The sequence below is a fragment of the Anser anser genome, assembly GCF_964211835.1.
Source record: "Anser anser genome assembly, chromosome: W".
Taxonomy (NCBI): domain Eukaryota; kingdom Metazoa; phylum Chordata; class Aves; order Anseriformes; family Anatidae; genus Anser; species Anser anser.
This window is the reverse complement of record NC_139731.1, coordinates 12,913,372-12,932,288: the sequence shown is the minus strand read 5'-3', so window position 1 is coordinate 12,932,288 and position 18,917 is coordinate 12,913,372. Positions and strand designations below refer to the sequence as shown.

The 18,917-nt window shown below is 47.5% G+C and overlaps 1 protein-coding gene across 4 annotated transcripts in view; it reads left to right on the top strand.

Moving 5' to 3' along the window:
- The window catches only part of LOC310888759 (protein FAM219A-like), a 149,182-nt gene extending 131,295 nt beyond the window's left edge, over positions 1-17,887 (top strand). For 2 of the 4 annotated variants that reach the window (XM_083815824.1, XM_083815822.1), the window contains exons 3-6: positions 1,729-1,831; positions 6,245-6,325; positions 6,689-6,743; positions 7,775-17,887. In XM_083815824.1, the coding sequence (XP_083671950.1) occupies positions 1,729-1,831; positions 6,245-6,325; positions 6,689-6,743; positions 7,775-7,930 (395 nt within the window). In that variant the 3' untranslated portion in view covers positions 7,931-17,887. Of the gene's footprint in view, positions 1-1,728; positions 1,832-6,244; positions 6,326-6,688; positions 6,744-7,771 lie in introns of all 4 variants that reach the window. The other 2 variants (XM_083815823.1, XM_083815821.1) reach the window with 1 other exon arrangement.
- Positions 17,888-18,917: the final 1,030 nt, after the last annotated feature.

Below are 18,917 nucleotides of genomic sequence, written 5' to 3'. Positions count from 1 at the left end.
AGAGAAAAATATATCAGCACATTTCACACACCCCAGGGGAAGCAGAAACAAAATGAATTCATTATTCAGGTTCCCCAGCCAGCAGTCTGGTAAACCCCTATTATTCAGGCATGACACAAAAGTAGTTTCCAGCATTTTCTCACACTCTGGAGAATGTTTTTAACTAGGCCTTTTCCTGCCTTGCTGGTCTCTCACTTTGCTTTTCCCTACCAGACTTGCCTGACATTACAGGATGAGTTTGGGGCAGTTAGCTCAGCTTTTGTGGCCAATTGCTAACTGATTGCTTTGAATCAGAAAACTAAATATCAGTTTATATGATAGCCCATCATAGATGGGCTCCTATCCCTCCTATCCTGGAGGCAGGGATGATTTAATACAGCACAAATGCTGCATTCCTGCAGAAGGCTTAGCTTTTGGACCTGAACTCTGGTTATGATCCTGTGGTGAGAAGTTATTAAGAAGAGAAATAGCCTCTCCTAAACGAGAAGCTAATTTTAATCCCCTCTTGCAATGAATACACAAAGAAAGCCCCACGTACTGTCAGAGGTTTAAGGTACATTTCAGCAGCAAATAGAACATGCTTTGAAAACTAAGCAAACAATAGCCTGTTTAAAAATACAGCTGCACAATGTGCAGCTTTTTTACTTTACTTAAATAAAGAAATAAAGCTCGCAAGATTCAATGTGGGATAAAAGAGGAAGACACGCTGGGGACATCACAGGCTGTCAGGAGGAGAAGGGGTATAATAATGATAATAGTATTAATAATAATAATGTGTAAGAAAACAAGTGATGCACAATGCAATTGCTCACCACCCGCTGACCGATGCCCAGCCTATCCCCGAGCAGCCGGCCCCCCACCCCGGCCAGCCACCCCTATATATTGTTTAGCATGACGTCAGATGGTATGGAATACCCCTTTGGCCAGTTTGGGTCAGCTGTCCTGGGTCTGTCCCCTCCCAGCTCCTGCTGCACCCCCAGCCTGCTCGCTGGCAGGACAGAGCGAGAAGCCGAAAAGTCCTTGGCCTGGTGTAAACACTGCTCTGCAACAATTAAAACATCAGCATGTTATCAGCGCTCTTCTCATCCTAATCCAAAACATAGCACCCTACCAGCTACTATGAGGGAAAATTAACTCTGTCCTAACTGAAACCAGGACAGGGAGGCAGCAACGTTTTCTGCTGTAGGGTGTGTTAGTCCATTGAGTTGCCAGCCAGGGAAGTGGTAATAACTCAGGCATGGTGTCAAGCTAGGCTGGACTAACACTAAATGACGGTGCTGCATTGACGGAGGCTCTTTTCTGTCCCAGCTGGGCCCCTCAGTGTCAGCCTGAATAGGAGAAAATGTAAAAGGATAAATTCCCTTGCCCAGCATACAGTGCAGTCTCAGAGCCCATAGCTGCACAGAGGAAGGGGTTCTGCCCTTCTTCAGCCTTAGCGGGACAGTCCCGGCCTGCATCCAGAAGCTCTATGGCTGTCGTGGTGTGGCCTGGTCAGCAGGCTGCTGCGAGGCAGGGCATATGAGCTTTAGCCCCTAGGGACCTCGGAGGCAACGGGACACAGCTCCTCCGGCCTTTGCTGTGTCTGCTTGGGAGATGGAGTGCTCATGTCCTGTGCTATTAATTCTGCAATCCCTTTTGCTGCAATCAAATCTGGGTTTCTGTAGCTGTATGGTGACCTGCCAGGCTGGTGCCCTAATTTTGCTTTTCCCCTTTGTATCCCATATGCAGAGAAACAGAGGGAGCTGGCTCGGAAGGGCTCTCTGAAGAACGGCAACATGGGCAGCCCAGTTAATCAGCAGCCCAAGAAGAACAATGTGATGGCACGGACAAGGTAAAGGACTGGAAAACTCAGCTGTGCTCTAAGCTGCAATCCCTAATGGCCTTAAGATGACAAGAACAACATTCATTGCTATTCCCCTACAAATACACAGCAAGAGCAGTGATGGCCCTTCCCAAACACCGTGCTGTGTTGCATCCTGTCCCATGGGGGAACGTGGGGACAGCTGGGCCCAGGATGAGTGACAATACAGCCTGCAGGAGGCAGAGGGAGCCCGGCCTGGAGAACGGCTTTTACCTGGGAAGGTAGTGATAGGACAAGGGGGAACAGTTTTAAACTAAATGAAGAGAATTTAGATGAGATGTTAGGAGGAAATTCTTTACTGTAAGGATGGCAAGGCACTGACACAGGCTGCCCAGAGAAGCTGTGGATGCCCCATCCCTGGCAGTGCTCAAGGCCAGGCTGGATGGGGCTTTGGGCAGCCTGGGCTGGTGGGAGGTGTCCCGCCCATGGCAGGGGGGTGGGACTGGGTGATCTTTAAGGTCCCTTCCAACCCAAACCTTCCTGTGATTCGATCATTCTGTGAAAATCAGAGGTTTGATATGTTTGTCTCGAATGCTCTGGGCATCCTCATGTAACGTTGTAATCCTACCAGTGGGAGAGCGTACAGTGCTGCTTCATGTAACAGCAAACTGTTTTAGAGCTTAGTTCTGACTTGGCTGCTTTTATCCCAATAGTTCCCCTGCTTCTTTTTGAAAATGCCCTCTTCCCCATACTGATTAACTTAATGAAGGCTTGTGTATAATTCATCTCTGCGTGCTTTGCTATACACCTCCTCCACACTGCAAACAGCATGGTCATACTTTGCTGGGGCTGCTTTGGCTCATCTCTGTATGACAGTATCAGACAGTGCTACAAACCTCTGTAAACAAAGAAGTTCTTACCTGAATACTTTCTTTCAGAGTATTTCTGGTGTGTTTTTGTTTTGTTTTGTTTTGTTTTTTTCCATGCAGGCATCAGTACAATTGTGTATTGTTTGCCTACATTCAGGGGCAGGAACCCACTGAGTCAACAGGATTGCACTCTTTGCATGCTATGAGAAAGGTGGCAATTTTTATTGGAGGATCTTATTTAAAATGACAGCAGAGTCTGCATTAAAGCTGTGTTTTTGTTGATGAATGAGAAACTTGCATGGATTACCATATATTAAGTAGCATGGGAGCTGTAGGTGAGAGCCTCTCTCTGTGCAATACATCCAACAGATGAGGTTCTTTGTTTCAAATTAGTTCCCAAAACCCACAACAGCAGTCATAAATCATGCCAGGACTTTGTCAAGTTTTATTTGTAAGCACCTGCAATGTTGGTAAAATATGCTACACTGCTCCAAATTTGGTTGTTGAGACCACGTAAAGGTGCCAGGCCCTTACTGGCAGTAAGAAATTCTGCAAATGCCCAGCTGGGTTTTCCGTACCCACTGCTCCTCTTTGTATCCCAAATGCAAGCTGGGAAGACTTGGATTCTTTTGGCATTAGGCTGCACAATAGCTTCCCAAGAGGAATAGTAGCAGATTTGCTGCTTTAGAGATTTAGAAACACTGAAATTAGTGGGGGAAGATAGTAAGGGAGAGAGGATAAGTGCTGATGCCCTCCTGTAAAATTAGTTACTTCTGCCTGGAGGGGCTGCTGTTTCAGAGGTGCCAGTGGAAGGAAGAGTGATTTGGTTTGGGAAGGGTAGAGCACTGACGACCATTGACAAAAGCTTTAGAACAGCCAGCTCAGTTTTATGCCATCCATGGACATCTGAGCAGTGTTCAGGGATGTGGAGAACCCTGCACAGACAAGCTAAGCCTGCTGGCAATAGATTCACATCTCTTAGTTACTTTTCACACAGCTTTTAGAAGCTTCCTTTGGGATCTGAAAAACACAGGTTTGCAGCAACTGCTTTAGTAGCAGATGTAGCCAAGCTCTGTTGCTCCTGTATGGAGAGCTGGGAGATGCCTGGCACAGGCTCTTGCTGGCCCATGATTCCTCATCCCCCAGCTCCCTTGGCTTTCTAGGAACCAAGCAGCACTCTGGACACAGCCCTCACGATACCTCAGAATGGTTTGCTCTGTCCTGCCATAGACAGGGCAACCCCAGGAAGGCAGAAATGTCACAACCTTGTTCACAAGGCTGCAGTACAATGAGAGACTCCAGTGGGATACACTGCAAAACATCCAGGTTCTAGTTGCTCTTTATGTCTGAACTGTTGGCTTCTTCCAGGCTCTATAGGAGAAGAAGCTAAAGCCATTTCCCCTTTTTTGCTCTTCTCCTCATCAAATATGTTTTCCTTCTTTCATTCAAAGTGTATTGCTTCTCTTTGTCCCTGCCCCACTTCCTCCTCCTTCCCCGAGGCCATTGTTCTTCAGTATTACTTATATGAATTTCTGAAATCCGGCCTCTGATACCAGGTTCCCTTCACCATTGAGTCTTCTTCTGAGGCAGGGGCACAGCCAGCCTTAGAGGTGAAAGAATCTGGATCCATAACATGCTCAGCCTCCCTAAGAGCAAATAAAATGTGAACAAGGTTGGTGTGATGCTGCCAATCCCCACTGCAAGCACAGGCAGAGCCCACAACACCATCTGCACTACTTCTACACAGCCAGATATTGTAGTCCACTCTAAAGATAAACTAAACGCAGATGTTGTTGTAAAGTATTCCATGTTAAGCAACCAAAACCACCAAGACTAAAAGCTCATACCTGCAGATGAAAGCAGGTACAACTTAAACCCAGCTTTGTTCCAAGGACACTGGGAAGCAAGAAAAAAAAGGCAATCAGGATGTGAGAAAAAGGCTTAAATCAAGGACAAAAACATTATCACAGTTTTAGTCTGTGGCAGAGAAGTTGAAGTTCCATTGCTAAGAAAAAAAACATTTCTCAACAAAAAGATGTAGTGATTTGTTTTAATCAAGTAAATAGCACCACAAAGGACTGTTCTCCTTGATCCCCTGATAGTGCTTTGTTCATTCACAATGTAGTAACAATTGTCAGTGAGTGTATGTGGAGCAGTGACTTGAAAAATGGAGAGCAGGCATGGAAGTGAGTGCTTCTGGTATCTGGATAGGCAAGCTGCCAGATCACAGCTTCTGTTTTAGTTCCAGACATCTTTGCTTTTTGACTTCCTTCCTACATGCTTTGTAGGGAGCAGAAGGAACCTCTGGAGGATATGGGAAGGGGTTTTGCATTTTGCAAGTGGATCCCATTTTCTGCAGTACCCTGATGCAGCAGCCTGGAAATTCTGCATCAATTAATTTATTTAGCCTTGCATTTCAATGAATGCAGTAAGAAAATGCAACTAGTTATGAGCCTATACATCTGCTTCGTTAGAACATTTAATATATTTTGCTTTCCCTGAGCCTTGCCCATCTTCAATGCCTTTACATTACTAAAATCATAATGACTTTCTGAAATTTTTTGAGCAGAAGAGCATTGCAGCTGGTTAAAGAGCAGTTAGAGCATGGATGAGATGGATTATCATTTTTAGATTTTCCCAAACTCTTAGTGAAGCCCTGCTGCATCATTGTATTGTTAAAGACCAATCATTTATTTGGGAGAGAATCTGATTTAACCCATTGAATAAGGAGATTTCCATGATAATCTTGCAGTTCCCACCTGCTGAACATAGTACCTTGCTCCATTTGCTCAGTCTGGTTGATCTTATTTTAAATATGAACCCAAGTCTTTGTGCAGTTTTGTGGATGAAATAACTGTTGTGAGCTGGATACCACTGAATAATGTATTTTCCTTATCCTAGAGGCTCTGAAGTCTATATTCCATTCCACAGACTCCCTCAGGCAATTAAAGGTGCAAAGTCATCATCAGCCATTGTAACACTTCTGATGAACTGAAAGTCTTTATAGAATAATGGGATTTTAAAAGTGCTAGTCAGACAGGGCTCTTATGCTGCACCCACTAGTTCTCACTTCTCATATTACTAAATTTAGGGGTGAGATTTCACAAGTTCTGTGTTATGGGGACTGGGTAGGGACTCAGGCAGAAAGACCAAATCCCTGATTTCCAATCCTATAATACCTTCCTTTAGCTAGAATACCTTCTCCTGCTTACTTATTGCAAGTGCCATGTACTCATTGCTAGGAAAAAAAACAACACAGAAGTCTGATAAGGCAAGCACTGCGAACTGAACAGTTTCATCAGAATGAAGCCCAGAGTGTCCCAATCATTTTGTCTTCCAGGGAGGAGTGTGTTCCCAAGGCATGTCCAGCATCCGTCCTTGTAAATCTGCTCTGAGCTACCCAGAGACATAGCCTGCCTCCTCTGAATTGCACCTATTTAAATGTCTTCACCAATAAGGGAGGACTTGCAAAGAAGTGAAATGGGGAAAGCTTAACTATCATGTGACTTTGATACGACTATGTGTGGTACTGAGCTTTACTGTGTGGTTAATGGAGAACATTTAATTATTTCAGGCTCGTCATTCCCAATAAGGGCTATTCGTCATTAGATCAGAGTCCAGATGAAAAGCCACTGGTAGCCCTGGATACGGACAGGTATGCAAAGTGATAATAAGATGATATATGTTAAGGTGCAAGCAAGTTTTCATGACAAAGCACAGCACTGGAGCTAACTCCTGCTGAAACCATTCTTGCAGACCACTTGCAGCCTTCCTTGCTGTGCCCTTTGGCATATGCCGTAATTGGTCTGTGCATGTAAACAAGCAGGAAGAGACAAGAGTAAAGAGCACTTTCATGGAAATGTCTGAGGTTCACAGATGAAAGTTGCTCTCCAGGCTCCCTTGATGTAAATTCTCTGTGCCTAAAGGGCAGCTTCACAGCACAAGAAGGATAGGACTAAGCAGGGAATTCAGGTCTCTTTAACTGTTTCCTTCTTTGCTGTCTTGTCCTTCCCTGCAGTGATGATGACTTCGACATGTCCAGATATTCCTCCTCGGGATACTCATCAGCTGAGGTGAGTTACACTCTCTCTTCCCAGCCATGAATGCTGATACTAGAGCATCCAGAAACGCCTTAGAGTGGCCTTTTGTAGCCAGAAACGGCTACACAAGGAATTTACCAGTGGTGTAAACTCTGTGAGTCTGTAAGGGGCCGTGGCAGAAACTGTGTCATGTTTCTTTCTTCCCCAGTGATCTAGTTGGCTCCGTCCCCACACCGCCACAGCACAGAGTTTTTCCCGTCAGCTTCACTGAAGCTTTTCCCAGTTCTGCTCAGTCCTGCAGTGCCCATGTGGTGCAAAAGCATCAACTTGTCTGTCGTGGCAGCTCAGCAACCGTCCACTTGCCAAGGACACAAATAAAGGAGCTGAGGGTGTGCTGTCATTTCCAGTTCTAGTGGGGGTCAGGGTCACCTGGAGGGTGTTTACTTGGAGCAAGCAGAAATTCCAAAGAGGACTTACAGATATGAACTCTTGCCCTCTCAAAGAGAAATGGCAGGAAGTTCATGTTTGCTAATCCCTTGCATTGTTTCTGAATGTATTCCCAAGCTCTCCAGTGAATTAGTTGCTCAGCCTCTGGGTGCTGCTTCTGTAGGATCTGATTTACAATCAGGGTGCTGAGCAGCCATTCTGCACGCAAGCTGCTGGAAACTGTTCCCCCTTGTGTCTCTTCCTGGGGCAAAATCCCTCTGAAGTGTGGAGAAACAGCCAAGAGCAGGGACCAGGTCAAATGATCTGGGCCATCTGTGGGCCCTGACTTGAAGGGTTTTTCACCCAGAGGTGAAAGTGCTAGGCAGCACTTGAATCTGAGATTACAAAGAACCAAGTGGCTTTACCACCACCTTTCAAATGCTGTAGTGCCCCAGACTGAGTGGAGGGACTACACAGCTCCCAGTTGGTTTATTATCATTATTTCCCATTTTAAATATCATATATATTTCCCATATCGTATGTGGGAGATATATTCCAGAATAAGGGACCTCCTTCCTCTTCCAACCTGTCAGAAGCAAGAAGTCTCAAGTGTTTGACTGTCTCTTTGTCTGTAGCAGATCAACCAAGACTTGAACATCCAGCTGCTAAAGGACGGGTACCGGTTAGATGAGATCCCAGATGACGAGGACCTCGACCTAATCCCCCCTAAATCGGTCAACCCTACCTGCATGTGTTGCCAAGCCACCTCCTCCACCGCCTGTCACATCCAGTAGTGAGGCCGGCAGGCTGTGATCAGTGCTTTCCACTATAACTGTAAAACTTAACTGCCATTGCTTCCTCCTATGGTAGGATGTGCACCTCTTTGTGTTCATGGAGCCAGGAGAAACCAAAAAATTCATTTTATGATTGGTTGATAAGTTATTTTAAACTCTGGTTAAACAAAAGAGTTAAACTAAGTGCCAGGCAGTGCCTGGCAGAACTGACTGGTCCAGGGAGCGGATGCAGAAGGGCCCAGAGATACTTCTGGGTTTGTGTAGGCACCAGAGATGTTTTGTAAGGTGTCAGTTCCAGAATGGGAAGGATCAGATGGGGCTGCAGTTAATCCTACCCTCTAAAAACAATCCATTTGCAAGATCAGGGGTGAGTCTGAGGTGTCAGGGGGGTTTACCTGAGGTCAGTTCATAATTAGTTCACTAAGCCTCATTTGCCTGTGTAACCAAAATTACACCATGACCAGGGCACAAGAATGGCAACAGAGCAGGGCATCCTTTCTTATGGCAAGTCTAGCCAGGATCAACATGACACAATTCATTCACTTGCAAAGAGAGCAAGATGGTGGCATTTCTCTGTGAGTCAGTAGTAGCTGGAGCTGTTGTGTCACATACCCAATGCAATCTACCCTTAGCACCACATTAAATTATCACCAAACACATCAGATTTGATTTGCAATCCATCCATACTCTCAGTAGATTCAGTCCTTGCCTGAGAATACCATAATCATGAGTTCAGTTCAGTTGAATACACTGACTTCAGCTTCTACTTAAGTCCTGTGAGAGCCATCTGCTTCCAAAAATCTTAAACTTTGTTCAACTAAGAAAAAATGAGTCCTGCATAAGACAGGACTCGAGCTGTACAGTCTGAAGGTCAGTGCTGAAAAAGCTAGTTGAAGAAAGCATATTTTTTGGAGCTCAGCTGTTGGTACTCTTGACAGTGTATCTCTTGGTGCCTATGGGAGACATTAGTTAACGTGGTGGTGTCAGACTTTAGGGGAGTTTTCAGCAACAGAGGGATTATGAGCAGATTCAGCTGAAAAAAAAAGCCATGAGAGGGAACTACTGTTTATTGCATCTCTGCCCCCTTGTGAACTGCTCTGTTAGAGCAGTCCCACATCAGGAACAATTATGTTTATTTGATGCTGGAATAGTCAGGAAACCTGGCATTACATTAGATTTCTGGGCTGAATTGCCAGTTCACCAACAGATTGTTTTAAATGCAAAATCATTTCTGGATTTAGAAAATATGTCCTCTCCTTGTTCAGTCTTACACTGCTGGCTTCAGAAGACATGGGATTCAGGTGATGGATAGGCTGGCATCTTTCTCTGAGGTGAAATCTTTTGACACAGCCACAACTGTGTCTTTTCCTGCTCAGCCAGGAAGAAAGACTGCCTGCCTTATGTCAGCACTCTCTTTAGAGCCTGGTGGAGGGAAAAAGCGAAGGCAATTCTAAGTTTCCCATCAGAATTCCCCTGAGCCACAAGAAAGAGCCTGATCTCCACCCTGAATTACAGATCCCTTGTATGAAATTTGCACATCATGAGCTGACTCTTTAAGAAGTTCTCTTAGTGATGAAGAGGACACTTGTTTAACATCACACGTTTTCACTCTGTGCAGTGCAAGGCATGATGTCATCCGCAGCATGAGCAAAAGAGCAGGCATACAGGGCTCCTGGGCTTTATTATTCAGCAGCTAGCTGCAGGCAACCGTGAAAGCTGTGTTTGCCCCCTCCTCGAAACAGGGACTGTTGCCCTATCTGCCAGGGAACAGAAAGAGGATGGAGCAGACTTGTTTACTGAGCATCTCTGCCTCCTTGTGCAGAAGTGCTGGTTAACTTGCCAACTCCTCTAGGGAGAGAGTGTTCCTCTATTGAATTCCTCTCACTTTCTCATCATGTGGCAGTGCTGAGGGGGAATATTTCAAAAATGTTTCTAAAGAAGCACAAAGCTTCAGGTCCCTAATTCCTTGCTTCTTCTTTCGTGTGCCAGCCTTCCTCTCCAGTGCTAGCTCAGGTGTGAGATTAGCAAGTTGTCTGCAGTGGGGAGAAGAGCTCTAACAGCACTGTGTAGGAAGAGAGGTTAAAAGGGAGGAAAAGCTCAGGAGTCTTTTTTTCAGATGGGGAATGTAGTCAAAACAGAAAATAGAAACCACATGGTCAAACTAAATCCTATAGGACATGGCCAAGTCTCTTTAAACATTCACACTTCTAAAGCAGGAGTTTGCAGTTCAGCGTTGGTATCATGCAACATCTCCATTGCACTTCTCCTCCTGGGTCAGTGTCTGTGCCTTTCAGGCAGGCTGCACACACTCAGCCTTTCCCACAGCCTTTGCTCAGGAGCTTGGGGTATTTTGGTGAGCCTGCTCAAGCAATGAGGTGTCTGTTTCCGTTGGTTAACCTTGGCAGACTGCACATCGCACAGTTCTCCATCAAACCACCTTTGTCTTAGGACAAAGATGGAAGTAGATGTCTGAGATTGTGTCTCCCACAGCTGTAACTTCCCCTCTGAAGGACAGACCTTCCCTGTAACCACTGCCCCATGGCACCACTGCTAAGTCCTTTTATTGCCCTGATTTCTGTTTTTTGCCTGCCATGTGCTCTGAGGCATTCCCCAACCCCACAACCCTGCAACTGCCCTACACCCTTTGCATTGTGTGATGTGCACCTGCTTCCACCATAACCACTTAAGGTCACAGAATCACAGAATCACAGAATTGTAGGGGTTGGAAGGGACCTCAAGAGATCATCAGGTCCAACCCCCCTGCCAAAGCAGGTTCCCTAGAGCAGGTTGCCCAGGTAGGCGTCCAGACGGGCCTTGAATATCTCCAGAGAAGGAGACTCCACAACCTCCCTGGGCAGCCTGTTCCAGTGCTCCGTCACCCTCACCATGAAGAAGTTCTTTCTCATGTTGGTGCGGAACTTCCTGTGCTCCATCTTGTGGCCATTACCCCTTGTCCTGTCCCTACAAACCACTGAAAAGAGGTTGGCCAAATCCCTCTGTCTCCCACACCTCAGGTATTTATACACACTGATGAGATCCCCTCTCAGTCTTCTTTTCTCCAGGCTGAACAGACCCAGGTCTCGCAGCCTTTCTTCATAGGGAAGATGCTCCAGGCCCTGTATCATCTTTGTGGCCCTCCGCTGGACTCCTTCCAGGAGATCCCTGTCTTTTTTGTACCGGGGAGCCCAGAACTGGACACAGTACTCCAGGTGAGGCCTGACCAGGGCAGAGTAGAGGGGGAGGATCACCTCCCTTGACCTGCTGGCCGCACTCCTTTTAATGCACGCCAGGATCCTGTTGGCCGCCTTGGCCATGAGGGCACACTGCTGGCTCATGGCCAACCTGTCGTCCACCAGGACCCCCAGGTCCTTCTCTTCAGAGCTCCTCTCCAGCAGGTCATCCCCCAGCCTGTACTGATACGTCCGGTCGTTCCTTCCCAGGTGCAGGACTCTACACTTGCTCTTGTTAAACCTCATTTGGTTTCTTCCTGCCCATCTCTCCAGCCGGTCCAGGTCTCGCTGAATGGCAGCACAGCCTTCTGGCGTGTCGGCCACTCCTCCCAGTTTTGTATCATCGGTCCCTGGGAGGGAACTACTCATTTGCACATGTGAGGGAGGAAGATGAATTTAAATGTGAACTAGGCCAGTGCTTCCTCCAAATAGACAGAAGCACAAGCCAAGTGTTTTTCCCTGCTCACAGAAGGAGCTGGTTGCACAAATAGTTGATTTGGCATGACAGTACAGGACCATAAAATGGCAATTTTTTGGCTTCTCCTCTCTATGCTTTGTGTTCATATATTTTATTAGGGGAATAAAGTAGAAAGGGTGGGGAAAAGTAGTTACCTGTGTAGGGTCATTATCAGGAAGGCTGAATGGATTAAGGCAATGCACGTGTGGCTATCATAGAAAACTGACCACTAACCCTTCTGAACTGCAGCCCCTTAATCAGGTTATGACCATGGGGCATGTTTGTTGGCTCTTTACAGAATCCGATGGACAGCCCAGCAGTGTGTGTTAACAGCAAATTGGCTTGCCTCTCCCTGTCTGGTCTTGTGTTCAGACCTTTGTGTTTTGGCCAGAAGGTTTTCCTTGTGCCCTCACTGGAGGTTGTGGGGGCTTCCCAGGAAGGAGTATAGATACATGGTTGTTCTGTCACTGTTCTCCTTACATCAGCAGTATATCTGCTGCCATGGCCCAGAGAAGACAAAAGCAAACAGCACAGCCCCTGACTCTTTGTTGCAGCATTAGAAAGCCCTAAAATCTGCAGGGCTGCTGGGTACTCTCCAAACTGCAGGTTACTTGCAAGAAAGCGAAGCATTCCTTGTTCCAGTCTTTGCACCAAACCATACGGTCTTTTCAGGCCCTATTTTCAGTCTGAAGTGTACAGAATACCAGGGGGAGGAGTGCTGTGGAGTATAAAAAGCTGCATTACTGTCCATCTAAATTACCACGCAAATAGGATAGCTTCCTTATAGTGATGCTGGTGCCACTAACAAAGGAATTTGCATTTGAAAATTCCTAAATTTGAAAATTCCATCCTAAAGCCAGATTGGCTTTTTTGGCTAGGATTTTAAGTAATTTTAGTCACCAAATTACCTGAGGTTAGGCAAATCACTTCCTCTTATCAGATGTTAGTTTAGCCCTTTCATGTCAACTTTGGACTACAAGGTCTCAGCACTCAATTCTTGTCTCTCCAGTCAGTCTGCAAACCCCCCTATTTCCAGATGTCCGTGTGAGGGGAAGTATCCTCCCAGTGTCGAGGAAGGGCTCTAGATAGCGTGGTCTAGTCTGCTTTTCCTGTGGTTGTATAAATAACCTTTGGTTGAAGGAAGGCTGATGTCCAGGTGACCATCCCAGAGGCTCATTTGATGTCCTATCAGGCATATCTTAAAGCCAACCTTTGGAAGAGCCGCTGGATCATATCTGATGTTGCTGCACGTCTATCCCCAACGCGTATATTTGGCTGTCAAGCCTACTCTGCTCTTCTGGCCATCCTGCTTGTAGATGCCTTGCAATTGCAAAAGCAGGCAGCCAAGCCTGCTTCACAGAGGGGCTTGAGGATGCTGTGCTCACCCACGGACAGGACAGACTCAACTGCTTCTGGTTTGGCTCTCCGTCTCCTTTCCCAAAAGGAGACAGCTGCTCTGCTCAGCTGTGTGCTGGCTGACACATTGATCTGAGATCCTGAGCAGAAACCTTCCCTCTCCATGCAGAGTCTGTCCTCAGGCTGGCCTGCAAGCTGTACAACGGCGTGCAGGAAGCTTGAAAAGTGCAGCACCCTGTATGTGACTCAACAGAAACATGAAGATGCTTTTGAAGGAAGGAAAGACCCAGCTGGGCACCAGATGGAACGAGAGAAGAAAAAGAAGCAATAACTGGAAAGGTTGCCAAGTGCTGCCTTGGCCTAGGGCAAATCCCAGTTGTCCAAACTAATCTATCTCAGTACAGTGCTGATACCAAGCTAAGCTTGTTTTCAGATGCGTACACCAGAAACACCGTGTCCCTGAGCTAACACTGCAGCCAAATAGTACTGCAGAGAGTCTGCTGGACCATCAGCACAGAAATGAGATCTGGGGTCCCTCGCTGCTTTTGGCACGTGTGTTTGCTCCAACCCCAGGCAGGTCACATCCCCTCTTGACATCCATTCCCTTCTGCAGCGCAGAGGAGAAACCTGCCTTCCCCGGATGCTACCACCACCCCCGCATGGATGTTGCCAAGTGTGTGGCAGGCACCACTGATAGGACAGATCTGTAAACAGGGTGCAAAAAGTATGCTATAAAAGTTTTACACATATTTTCAAAGTTCTGCAGAGAACAGCAACACAACTCTACTCTCCTTCTGTTTACCAGCTTCTGATGTTGCTTGCATGTACCAGAAGGCTGCAAGGTGAGCTTAGTAGAGAAATTAAACAGCTTTGGGGGCAGATGTTTGGCAATGGGATGTTTCTCAGTTATTTGGCTGTTGGCTCATTCACAGCTGGCTACTTAATATGCACGCTGACACAGGGAACATGTAAGAAGAATTGGTGGTTCAACAGCACCATCCCCTGCTAGCAGACTTAAGGAATTTAGGAGTGCAAGTGGATTTCCAACTCAGACAGTGAATTTTAATTGGGTGGAAGAGATCACTGAAGGGTTTTTTTGAGATATTCCCAGGGAAGTTTCATGCTTTTATATTTAGCATTTATGTAATGATCTGAGGCACTTGTGTCTGGGCTCTTCCTTTATTTTTCCATTCTTCCTTGACATACTCACACAGTATGGCCACTCTTACCTAGAACAGAACAGGCTTTGTCACCTGGCTGCTCAGCAAGCACAGGCTGCATGTGCCACCCTGAACATACCCTGGCTTTGGCCTCTGGCACCCTTCAGAGCTGTCTCTTCACAACTCACTTCTCTTTCTAGTTCTCATGTCTCAGAAACATCTGCAGAGATGGGCAGAGTGCTACAGGGGAAGCTGGACTAGGCTGAGCCTGAGGGGCAGGCACGGGAAGGTCTGCATTTTAAAGTGCTTTTCACCTCAAGGAGGACAAGGCATCCTTGTCACTTCTTGTCAAGGCCTTCTTGTGCGAGAGGCTGCTCCAGACCTTGAACTGCACCTCACCAGACGAACGTGCCTGTTACAGAGCCACACAAACCCTGAAGCAGAAGGGCCAGAGACAGAGGAAGAGATTGGGACCTGGGATTACATAGAGAGGATAATGACAGACTAACCAGGTGCAGGTTTCTCACAGGGGCTCGCATCCCAGTTTTCACTCCCTGTGTTGTGCAACTGAGCTGTTGCATTGCTTCCCAAAAATTACAGCTACATACCCTCCTTCAGCCCCCTTGACATCGGTGGCAATCCCAGGATCACAGCAGCCTGGCTGAGCTTGCTTGGAAGGTAAGGGCCAGGGGCTAATGGAGGTTACATAGAGCAGAGCACCGTGGCCCATGCAAGCATTCAGGAAGCCACGGCATGGAGAAGGACATCGCTGACTTTCCCTGGCGCCTGCAGCGAACAGGTCTTCCCATTGCTTTCCAGACCCAGTTGCCAGCAGAAACTGGTGGTGGGTCTGAGGCTTTCTTTTTCTGTAAAAAGCTGCTTCAGCGAAAGATGGGTTTGCTCCTAGGAGGAGCTCTCCTGGCTGATTGTGCCTGGTCTGTGAGGCAGCCATTTCCATAGTAACAAGTGGCGATAGAGGCGGTGGGATTACATCAGGGAGTGAAGGTACAAAAGAAGCCTCATTTAAATGTGACTGTCTCAGGCATGGCACTGGAAACCAGCACAGTAGGCACCAGGAAAAGAAAAGGCCACCAAAAGGCCATGCTGAGATAAGTCCCGTTACATGCCGAGATGTTTGCCCTCCCAGAGCAACATTTCTCCCCGATCTGTCTATTCAGCTGCCCCAGGTCAGGTCTCCAGAAAGCACTGCTCTGCCCGGGCTGCCTTCTCATTTCTGCACTGGTCCCAAGAAATCTGCATCTTCATTTGTTACTCATCTTCCTCAAGGCCGCATGATCTGGGAAAGGAAAAGTTTATCAGGAGATGTGATATAGACCAATGGGGAGCTGGAAAATTTGGACAAGCTCTCTTCACAGCAGCCTTTCTGGTTTTTGTCACTTCTGCCTCCTTCCTCAGCTCAGATTTCTCTGCTCTGTTTCTTTGTGTGGGGAAGCTGGCTGGGATAGCAGGTATGTTCAGCTTGTTGCTGCCTCTGTCCGGTGACAAACCCAAGGCAAACATCAGACCAGCAGGAGACCCAAGAGGCATGATGGTGGGTGAGCCAGCGAGCTGGATGGGATTTCTCTTCACCCACCCGAGTGGCCAGGGGAAGGCTGTGGAGCTGAGGGTCACCTGAGCGAGTTTAAAACCTTGGTGTGAGCCACCAAGCCCAGGTGGGTGCCGTCACCCTTCCAGCATCAGCACTGTGGGCACACTGGGACCAGAGATCCCAGTCCAAGACCTGCCTGAGCCTGAGACCCATGGGGAGGCACAGGTGGAAGTCTGTCAGTGGTCCCCTTCTCAGCTGTGAAACACGTGGGTAGGGCTGTAGTTCTGCAGGGAGAACAACTCTTGCAGAGGATGAAGTCTTTGCAGGGGAGAAAATTCAGGAAGATATTCCCCCCCTCCCTCCCTTTTTGCACTTTTTAACTCCTTCCACAGGAGTTATTGGACCCTTAGTAAAGAAGGAAACAAAGTACCATTAAATACTTTCTAAAGGGTTCTGAAAGCAGGTGCTGCTTGCATGCAGAGCTGGTCTGTGTCTACCGTGTGATTTCCAGACCTCATGGCACATCCTGTAGCTGAGTCACCTAGAGCGCCGTGCAGGAACTAGGGTGGGAGAACCAACGCTGACCATCACGTCAACAGCTACAGCTTCTCAAACTAGAGAAGGGTCAGATAAGGGAAGGGGGGAAAGCAGCAGCAATGATAGAAGTATAACTAGTTGTCACAGGTAAACTTCGGTATCTGTGTCCAGTGGTTAGTTCTAGAATCTCAAGCCTTGTTATATTGCACACGTCCTCCTTTTACTCCTCTTTTCTCAAAGCAGCCATCATCTTTTTTTTTTTTTCCCTTGAACTAGTGATGAGCAACAGAGGCAGTTGCACCAGAATGACTCTCAGCCCAGTTCTGCATCCCCCTCTCCCACCCAAACCCAAGGCAGTCCGGATAGCTGTTGGCCATCACAATTCTTAATTTTTAGTAACTCCACTTGGATTTCTTTCCTTGTGTACCATGGCTTCCTCCACAAGCACCCCAGCAGGGCAGCACAGGAGGCTCTGACCATGTCCCAGGAAGCTTCTTTGCCCCTGGCAGCACCTTGCAGACATGCATCTTACCGGGAACGTACTGGGTCGATGCTGGTGAGATCCGGCACTGCCAATCTTGCGTACGTGGCAGCTGATGGGAATCTGGCAGGAAGTGGCTACTGTTCCTTTTTGATTTTGATTTTGAGGGAGAGGGGGATTTTTTTGGCATTAAGATTTTTGTCCACCTTCCAGTGGCCAAGTTCTGGGCTGCATTAATAATTGGGGTTGATTGGCTGTCTGGGCAGGTATGGAGCTTCACACCAGCTTTGATAGCAAACGTCACAGCTGCATCCAGAGCCTGGCTACAGGCTGGGTTTCTCCTGTGCTGGCAATGAGCAGGCTGCGCTTCCAGCAGGCTCCAGATAACCTGGCAGGTGGGGGGACAGCCCTCTTCTGAGTCCAGATCAAGTCCGAATTTCCATTTCATGTCCTCAGCTTGAAAGAAACCCAAGCAAATGCTACCAAGGTCTCCTTCCACCGCACGGTGCCTGGCGCCCAGGGGAGGGGGTGGCGGGAGGTATTTGTGGGTCACTGCAGATGGGATCCTTCTGGGATATAGTTAATGGAAATGCCTTTCAGGAGAGACCTCCCAACCTTTGTGTTAATCTCAGAGCACGAGATGAATTTCTGGCTGTCCTTGCATATAGTGAAACATAGCTGAAACAGCCAAATGCAAAGTAGAATTAAATGTAGGGTTTGACCTGAATAACCTTTTAATTAGGAAGATAAACTTGTTGTAGTTTGACCTTAGTCCATGTTAGGAACCTGCTAATCATTTGACATGCAGAGTGTATTAATGCTGCACTTAACTTGGCCATTGGTTTTATTATCTGGTTTTGGGAGTTTTTTACTCCTGAAGCATCAATCTGCATCTTGTATGGCTTCTTTTTCTTTCTTCCTGTTCAGAACATGTAGCACACTGTTGTACTTCTGTTCCCGTCCACGTAGAGTATTGCCTTAAACAGATCAGTTGTGTTGTGGTTTGTTTTGGGTTTTCTTTTTTCTACCATCAGTTTTATGCATTAATTTATTTTAAAAGTATGTTTGTTTGAAAAAACATGAAGCGTATAATATTTTTTTTTAACATTTCCATTGCAGTATTTATCATTGTTACTGTTTGTGTGTAGTGTAACAATTAATGATATTAAAAAGCATATATATGAAAACCAGCCTGCCAGCCTTTGTCACTGGAGCGAGATGGACAGCGGGGTGGGAGGACACGGACAGCACCACCTCCTCTGCAGCCCCAGCCCTCGCTGAGCCTGAAACCACAGGTGGACAAGTGGATGGGGAACAGGAGGTTTTGTACTGATACACCCTTGCTTGGCCTCCTGCTCAAGGAAAACAGGAGCTCTCCTGGGAACAGAGGGGTGCTCTGTAGTGGGGTGGCCCCTGGGAGCCCTCTCCAAGGATGAGGGGATTTAGGAAGCCAGCCCTGGCCTTCCCCATGAGGAAGCACCTCAGAAGACTGCTCCTCTCCCAGTAACACCTTGGCTGATGGGTTGTATCTGCAGAGGCAGTCCCACTGCTTTCCAGCCCCTGGTTCCCTCCTGCCCCCATCGCTTTGCCGTGTGCTTTCCTTCAACCTGTAAGCCAATGATTTAGGGCTGCCAGTGACAAATGGAGAGGAGCTGGGCAGTGAGCCCAGGACCCGGGAGGGAGGTGCAGCAGTGCCATCAATGCCTCAATACCGTCAACTCCTGCTTTCCTGCCAGTAACTAATGCAAACCCATGGGCAAGAGGCTCGCAACTTGAATTTATCCCATTAAAGAGCAAGCCACAGTCCCCTCTTGCCTCGCCATGTCCCCCCCGCACGGGACAGGCAGGTTTTACCCAGCTCCCAGGAGGGATGAAAAACAGTGGCATCTTGGGGAGCCTCAGGATGGAGGTGCCCAGGGCAGGGGGTGGGGGTTCTGCTTGGCATCCTTTGGGCAACAAGCACACATGGTTCATGTAAATCCCTTCCCGGGTGTAACCTGGCTGACGGTGCTGGGTGAGGATTGCTCCCTCCACCAGCCCTGCAGAGCCCACCGCAGCACTCGGGATAGCAAACGAGCCACTCACAGTCACCTAAATCCAGCTTTTTAATGAAAAAGGGGAAAGAGGTCCCCCCAAGCAGGCAGTAATTCCCCTGGATACCCTAAAATGACCGAACAGTGCCACAGTCCAAGTGTGGAGCCCCCTGCTGTGCCGCAT